Source organism: Entelurus aequoreus, linkage group LG03 (assembly GCF_033978785.1).
Source record: "Entelurus aequoreus isolate RoL-2023_Sb linkage group LG03, RoL_Eaeq_v1.1, whole genome shotgun sequence".
Taxonomy (NCBI): domain Eukaryota; kingdom Metazoa; phylum Chordata; class Actinopteri; order Syngnathiformes; family Syngnathidae; genus Entelurus; species Entelurus aequoreus.
This window is the reverse complement of record NC_084733.1, coordinates 32,811,762-32,820,046: the sequence shown is the minus strand read 5'-3', so window position 1 is coordinate 32,820,046 and position 8,285 is coordinate 32,811,762. Positions and strand designations below refer to the sequence as shown.

Genomic DNA, 8,285 nt, shown 5'->3' with positions numbered 1-8,285 from the left:
GCTTCCTAAGGTCATGCTTACATTACAGTATGGAAGACACAGGTCTGCAGTGGCAACACACATCTACTATACGCTGCCGCTGCATGCAAACTCAAGAGTGATGTTATGGCTCAAGTGTGATCATCAAAGCCTATTTTTCCAAGACATTGGTTCTCAAACAAACCTCCGAAAACACTCGGCTTTCCAAGTACCACCATAATGACCAACATTAAAATACAGTAGGGTAGTAGGTAGGGCTGGGCGATATGGCCTTTTATTAATATCTCAATATTTTTATGCCATGTCACGATACACGACATATATCTCGATATTTTGCCTTAGCCTTGAATGAACACTTGATGCATATAGTCACACCAGTATGATGATTCTATGTGTCTACATTAAAACATTCTTGTTCATACTGCATTAATATATGCTCATTTTAAACTTTCATGCAGAGAGGGAAATCACAACTAAGTCAATTTACCAAAACTGTATTTATTAAACAGTTATTAAGCAGTGGCACAAACATTCATGTCATTTCTAAAAAGAAATGTGCAATATTGTCAGAGACATTTTAAAACAAGCTATTAGTGCACGTTAGTGCATTATGTCACTAAATAAATGACACTAAGATGACATATCAAAACAACACTAAATTAAAGTGCACTTTTTGTACAGAACGCCACTTCAATAGTTTAAAACAAATAAAGTGCACTTTTGTGCATGATATCACACAAGATATTTCAATAACTGTCAAATCAAAATGAGCTGCATAATAGGAAATCAAATAGTGTATGTCCTTCGCTATGTGGTAGGTTACTGCGGATGTTATCTCCTTCTGTTGTTGACTATTTTTTTCATACTGTGTTGATGTGGAAATGGTTGCTTCTGCATTTTGTTGGTGTGGCACCGGCCGGAGATGTTGACATACAGAGTTTCAAGCACTCCTTATTCTCTAGCGGGTGACTTTTAAAATGATGCTACAAGTTAGCAGTAATGCGACTTTTTGTGGCAACGCTTTTGCCGCATACTTGACATATTATGGTTGTCTGTTCAACATCTTCCCGCTTGAAGCCAAACCACCGCCAGACGATGGAACCCCTGCTGTTTTTCTTGGGAATTAATTATTTCTTCATTTGTTACCAGATTCGCACCTTCTTTCTCTCGTATTACCACTCGCACCGTTCTGCTAGCACCACAGCTAACATCACCCATTCGGCTGCCTCTCTGCTCCACGAGGGCGTATGATGCTGCACGCGTGACAGTATGTGACGTATGTAAGAAGGTGCGCTTGTTTTACGTCTCTGTGAGAAGGAGAGACAAGAAAGAGTGAGAAACGCCTGTAGTGTAATGCCCACAGCTAAAAGCAACTGCGTGAGAACGTATACTCGAATATCACGATATAGTCATTTTCTATATCGCACAGAGACAAACCCGCGATATATCGAGTATATTCGATATATCGCCCAGCCCTAGTAGTAGGCCTAAATATAAATTCAAGAAAAGGCACCGGTTTTATCTAACAAGTATATTTATTATTTGTGGCCACTGTTTGAACAGTAACACTGTGTTTGAATATTTAATTAAGTGATTCTTTGGGGTATCATTAGATGGTACGCCACAGTTTGAGAATCACTGTTCTAAGGGATAATCAGATTGGGTACGCCAGATTTGGTACTAAATAAGCTTTCCAAATGTAATAGTTTATATTACTGGAGCGTGAAATTGCTGGATTTTTCCGACCACGACCCCTTAAGAAGTATGCAGGGCCATCAAACACGTGTTCTTTTCGTTTGCTCAGTGTGGGTGATATAACGTCATATGTAGGTCAACGCTAACTTTGGGGATAGTGAATGGAGGGGAAGAAAGTGGCCCTATGGGGGTACTTACAGAAAGTTTTTTTTAAACATCATTAGAACAAAGGATGTCGCTTTGTTTATCAGCTATTCTGCAGAATGGAACAAGGTTTTTCCTGTAAAAAAAAAAAAAAGTAAAAAAACTTCAATAATACAAATAAAATAAAATAAATTAATATTTATATTTAATATTTCAAAAATATTGGACATAAAAGACAGTCTTCACGTCATACTTCCAAACATTAGGGATCAGTCATTAAATCTAAAGTAAGATCAATCCTCCTGTTGGCGTGTTCATACTCAAATATTGCCCACTTTTTGAGCATATTAACATTATTTAAGTGTACATGTAATACAAACGACGTGCTTGTTTATCCATGTTTCCACGAGGCAGCTTCGAAAACACAAACAACCAAGAGCGCACTTCTTCTGGTGCTGATGTTGCGTTCAAGTGCTATGGGAAATAGGACAGCTTCGACATTCCGGCAGTGCTCGCTGCTTTTGTGAAAGCAGAGCGCTGTTATGAAACATGTCAAATAAACGCTTTCCCCGAATAATTTGATATTGTATGCTGCCAAGAAATATTTTCACAAAAAGAGGAAGCCATTGTGTATTTTCTTAAGTAACTGACCTAAATACATGTTTTGCAGTTGCTTTCATAAGAGTCAGTTTTTATAGATAACTTAGTAGAAGTAGTTTTCATACTATTATGAAATCTTTCCACTTGTTAACCTCCTATCCTATAACTATACAGACGGGGGTTTAAGGCTCAATTCAAATATTGATGGCATCGATTTTAATGGAGGATTAAGGCTAATACTATATTAAATATATACTGTATACTAGACTGATACTATTGGAGCAAAAAAGGGTCTGTATCTGCAATACTTACCCTGTATCTACTTTTATCGGATCGATACCAACATTTTTAGTACCGCCCATGTACCCCCACTATCCACAACTTTCCAAAACGGCATTGAAGACTGACCACACCGCCCAAAAAACCCAAACCTTTCCTATTTCAAAGAGAACACTTGCATCAAGTATTCATCAATCAATCAATCAATCAATGTTTATTTATATAGCCCTAAATCACAAGTGTCCCAAAGGGGCCGCACAAGCCACAACTCATATCCTACACAATGATTCACCGCTATACTATGTCGTCATTAGACTTGCGTTTGATTCATATATTTTCAAGTGTGCAACGAGTGAACACTGACATTTTTTTTTAAACATTGTATAATAACTATACATAATAAGACAATAATAGCTATTAAATCATACCACATGCATTAACCCAGGGTTCTCCTTCCATTTACTACATGTATTATTTATATGCTAAAAATCTTAACTTGTTGTTCAGAGATACTTTTTTCAGTTCTCCGTATTGCCTGGTATGCAATTGTAAAATTGACAATAAAACTTCTTGAATATTGAGAAAATGTGTAGGGCAGCACGGTGGAACAGGGGTTAGTGGATTAGTGGATGTGCCTCACAATACGAAGTTCCTGGGTTCGATCCTCGGGCTCGGGGTCATTCTGTGTGGAGTTTGCATGTTCTCCCCGTGACTACCTGGGTTCCCTCCGGGTACTCCCGCTTCCTCCCACCTCCAAAGACATGCACCTGGGGATAGGTTGATTGGCAACACTAAATTGGCCCTAGTGTGTGAATGTGAGTGTGAATGTTGTCCGTCTATCTGTGTTGGCCCTGTGATGAGGTGGCGACTTGTCCAGGGTGTACCCCGCCTTCTGCCCGAATGCAGCTGAGATAGGCTCCAGCGACCCCCTGCGACCCCGAAAGGGACAAGCGGTAGAAAATGGATGGATGGAGAAAATGTGTCTACTAGGGGTGTGGGAAAAAATTGATTCGAATTCGAATCGCGATTCTCACGTTGTGCGATTCAGAATCTATTCTCATTTTTAAATGTTTTATTTTTTATTTAATTTTTTTATTCTATTTTTTTAATTAATCAATCCAATATAACAATACACAGCAATACCATAATAATGGAATCCAATTTCCGAAGCCAAACCCGACCCAGCAACAACATTTAATAGTTAAAACAAATTTACATTATTGCAATCAGTTGATAAAACATTGTCCTTTACAATTATAAAAGCTTTTTACAAAAATCTACTACTCTGCTTGCATGTCAGCAGACTAGGGTAGATCCTGCTGAAATCCTATGTATTGAATGAATAGAGAATCGTTTTGAATCGGGAAAAAAATCGTTTTAGAATCGAGAATCGTGTTGAATTGAAAATAAAAAATAAAAAATCGATTTTGAATCGAATCGTGACCCCAAGAATCGATATTGAATCGAATCGTGGGACACCCAAAGATTCACAGCCCTAGTGTCTACAATAAAAACCAAGATTCAAAACAATCAAAGCCATTAAAACAAATAAAATCCCAATACTAAAATGCTATAACACATCAATAGTTAAAAGCTTTCTTAAAAAAAAGAATTTAAAAAAGTGTTTGTTTTGTTTTTTACTGACCTGTGATACATTGAAGAAATACAATTTAACACACACAAAAATAATAATAAAATAAAATTGCAAAATGCAAAGAGAAAAAGATGAAATATTGATACTAATAACTGATAATAACAATAATTTGCCTTTAAATATAACGTTGTTATATAACGACTTTTTTTTTTACAAAAAAAAGGAATTAAAGTAGCTCCCTGCATTCTTTATTTTGTTTCCCAGCATTGGAACGTTTTGCACACTACTTTCCGAACGTGTGTACTGTTACAGAGCAGTGAAGACATTTTCCCCACAACCCGTAAAGGCAGCATACACTCGATCGACCTTTCGCCCAGTTTAACAGATAGCAGTTCATCGGGTTTACTCTGACACGGCTGACTCTCTAGCCACGCCCACCAACGGCCACGCACCCCGTTTCCTCCAACCGCCCCGTGAGCATGCACTGTCCACGCGTCTGCCGCCCGCTGATTGGCCGCCGCGCTGCACACACTCGATTGTGATTGGCCGAGTGTTGCCAACCGCCGGTGCGCGTTGTGGAGTTTTGTTTTTCTTTTTTCTCTCCGCCCCCTGTTTTACTCACACAGCTGAGAGAAAAAAAGGAGCCAGTGGAAGGGGAAGGGGAAAAAGGCACCTCACAGCCCTGCGTGCCTCAGATCAAGCAGCGGGCACCGGGATCGCCGTGTCTCTTTGTTCTATACCGGCTTTTTTAACAACGCAAAAAGTGACATTTTGACCGCGTTGTTCACTCATGCCATCCCGGAAGTATATCGAAATGGAACCTCGCGGGGTAAGACGTGTTATTATTTTTTGTTGTTTTTAGCTTCCCACGCCTGTTTATGACTATCAACTGTTGCTTTACCGGTAACTTGTTTTAATGTTGTCAACACCCACTTTTTAATACGACACACCAGTTTTATGTTGCTTTCGTCAACCAGCCTTTGAATTCTATTTCACCAACTGAAAAATAACTGAAAAGTAGTCATTTTAGGGCGATGAATGTCGGGTTGTTTACTGTTTAGAAGTCCTGTGGCAAACCTGCTTTATGGGGGATTTCACATGGCTCATCTGGGCAGCGTCACTCTCTGGTCTATATTTGGCCATGGGAGGCGCTTTGGCTCTGGGCCGAGGCAGTGCATGCTGGCCCAGGGTGTAGTCAGCCCCCTGTGACCCCTTTTACTTCATTTAAAATAGATGCAAGAACAATGACAGCGCAAAATGCTGCTTATTCCTGTACGCCGTCGTTGTTTACGCCGCTTCTTCTTCCTCCCAGACCGCGGATGACTGCGGGTCGAAGCGGAAGAGGCATGACACAGAGCAGTCTGTCACCAACAGCTGCTCTTCCGGTTTGGAGTACACCGATCTGGAGGCAGCCGAAGCGCTGGTGTGTATGAGCTCCTGGGGTCACTTTGTCGGTGGCAACAGGCTGAACCCCTGCAAGCCGAGACCCCTCACCCCTGCCTCGGATTCCTGCGACTCCCTCCTGCCCCCGGAGCTCCCAGAGCCCCCCAAAGACTTTGTGTCTCTTTCTTCTCTGGTAAGATTGATGTGACGTTTGACTGTTTATGCAAGTGGACTAACGGTTTAAAATATGTTTTGAAGGGGGGGGGGGGGGTCATTAAAAAGTCCAAAGAGGACCACTTAAGCTTGTTTAGATTGTCCTCCTAATTCTTCTCTCCTTTTCCCTCAACAGTGCATGACTCCGCCTCACAGCCCCATCTTTGCAGAAACCTCATCCTCCAGCGCTGCCGTGTCCTCACAATGCTCCAAAACCTCCCCCTCCCTCCCCACTCCGCCGCAGCCCTGTAGGTCCATGGCGACCAGCGTAATTCGCCACACGGCAGACAGCTCCCCCCGCCAATACCACATTCCAGCGGCCCCCAATTTAGAGAGAGGTAGAGTTACGGAAACGGCCGTGACGCTGCAGCAGCGGCAGAGCATCACCCTGGCGGAAAAGATAACCACACCCCCGTCTCCTCCTCCTCCAGCTGCTTTAGCCGCTGGTCCTTTTCCAGCCTCTTTGGACAATGTCTCTGCACTCATTCCTGTCAGCACTCAACAGCAAAACAGCCCTGCAAACCTAACCCCACCTTCAGTCAACAGCCCTCAAATCATCTGCCAGATGTTCCCCTTTCCCAGCCAATCAGGCATAATATCAGCCTTAATCCCCAGTGCGGTCCAGACGTCCCGAGCCCGGACTGCCTCCACGCCCATTCTCCCTCAGCCGGCCACCTCAAACCCCGCCCACGTGCAGCAGTCCCTCATTGTAGGCTCGGCGGTGCCTCAGGGTACGGTGATGCTGGTCCTCCCCCAGTCCTCTGTCCCCCAAGCCTCCCACGGACCTCAGACTGTCATGACCCTAGGCAACAACAAACTCCTCCCCTTGGCGCCGGCCCCAGTTTACGTACCCACCGGACCCGGCGGGAGCACGGCGGCCTCAAAGATGGACTTTTCCAGACGGAGAAACTATGTGTGCAACTTCCCCGGCTGCAGGAAGACGTACTTCAAGAGTTCGCACCTCAAGGCTCATCTTCGCACACACACTGGTGAGTATTTCTCCATGGAAGTCACAAGGAAGTGGAATACAGTGTGACGACCGCAACATCCTGTTTGTTAAAATTCCTTTTATTTCCGCAGCGGACGAGAGTGATCTCATTGTTCTAGCTCAGTCACACATTGATCTTTTTTTTTTATGAGCGCATAAAAAAAAAAAAAAATGACTCCTTCTTTTTGGCCTGTTTTAGGTGAGAAGCCCTTCAGCTGTAGCTGGGACGGCTGTGACAAGAGGTTCGCCCGCTCCGATGAGCTCTCCCGTCACCGGCGAACGCACACCGGCGAGAAGAAGTTTGTGTGCTCCGTGTGCGACCGGCGGTTCATGCGCAGCGATCACCTCACCAAACACGCCCGGCGCCACATGACCGCCAAGAAAATCCCCACCTGGCAGGCTGACGTTCGAAACCTGAACAAGATGGCCGCCGGCAAAAACCCTCCAGTCAAAGCCACCAGCACCAGCCTCGCCACCATCAGCATGCTGGTACCTGCTGGCTCTCAGTAGGCAACAAACACCTCATTAATGCAGGGAGCGGCCTGGCACAAAATGGCTGTCTGACTCATGGGAATAACAAGAAAAACATGCACTGGACCTTTAAATCTCGACTGCTCATTTGTACATGTTCACGAAAGGATTCTTTTTGTTTCATGGATGCACTCTTCTGCCAAAGCCTTTGTATGACTTTGCATTTTGTAATCTCCAACCCTTTCCACAGTGTTTTTATTAGTTGTGACACTAATACGTGAATGTATTGATTGTTTTGTTGTGTGTCCGATTTTGCGGGGGAAAACGTTGCTATATAAACAATGTCAATATGAATATGTAATCGGCATTACTATGATTATACCTTAATGATTACTGCATACCTCTGTCTTTCATATTATTTAATACATATTTGTAATTAAAAAGATGCCTCATTTACTGTTTATTATGTCCTCTTTTTCTATTGCTACGGCGTCGAATATAGGAAAAACAAGGTGTGAGCTCAAAACTCGAGTCAGCAATTCACTGCCCACATCCTGCGTGTCACACCGCTCGCCCTTACCGCCCTTTTTTGTGCTGACAAGTGTGTGGGATATCTTTCTGCTGGCTGCATGAATTGGTTATTGGCGTTATAAAAGCTGGTTTTGTAAGACCACAAATAGAAGTCATGTCCTGTTTATCACGGGACTGCTTAATGAGTCAGGGCAGATCAACCGTTGAGTGTGTTTAATTCCATCATTGCTATAAACAGATGGGAACTGATCATTTATCTTTACAACTACGCGATTAATTGAAAACACAAGTATTAAGGAGCGTAACGACATACAAATGAGAAGAAAACTATTATAGCATTAGACTGTAGTTACTGTATACTGTACCAGTCAAAATTTTGGACACATTTTCTCACGCAATTCAATCAAA

At 42.8% G+C, this 8,285-nt stretch overlaps 1 protein-coding gene across 1 annotated transcript; it reads left to right on the top strand.

The window, feature by feature from the left end:
- The first annotated feature begins 4,910 nt into the window (after positions 1–4,910).
- LOC133646364 (Krueppel-like factor 11) lies at positions 4,911–7,819 on the top strand. The gene is made up of 4 exons (XM_062041640.1): positions 4,911–5,120; positions 5,604–5,867; positions 6,024–6,876; positions 7,075–7,819. The coding sequence occupies exons 1-4, from the start codon at positions 5,082–5,084 to the stop codon at positions 7,383–7,385; spliced, it is 1,467 nt and encodes a 488-aa protein (XP_061897624.1). The 5' UTR covers positions 4,911–5,081; the 3' UTR covers positions 7,386–7,819.
- The last annotated feature ends 466 nt before the right edge of the window (positions 7,820–8,285 follow it).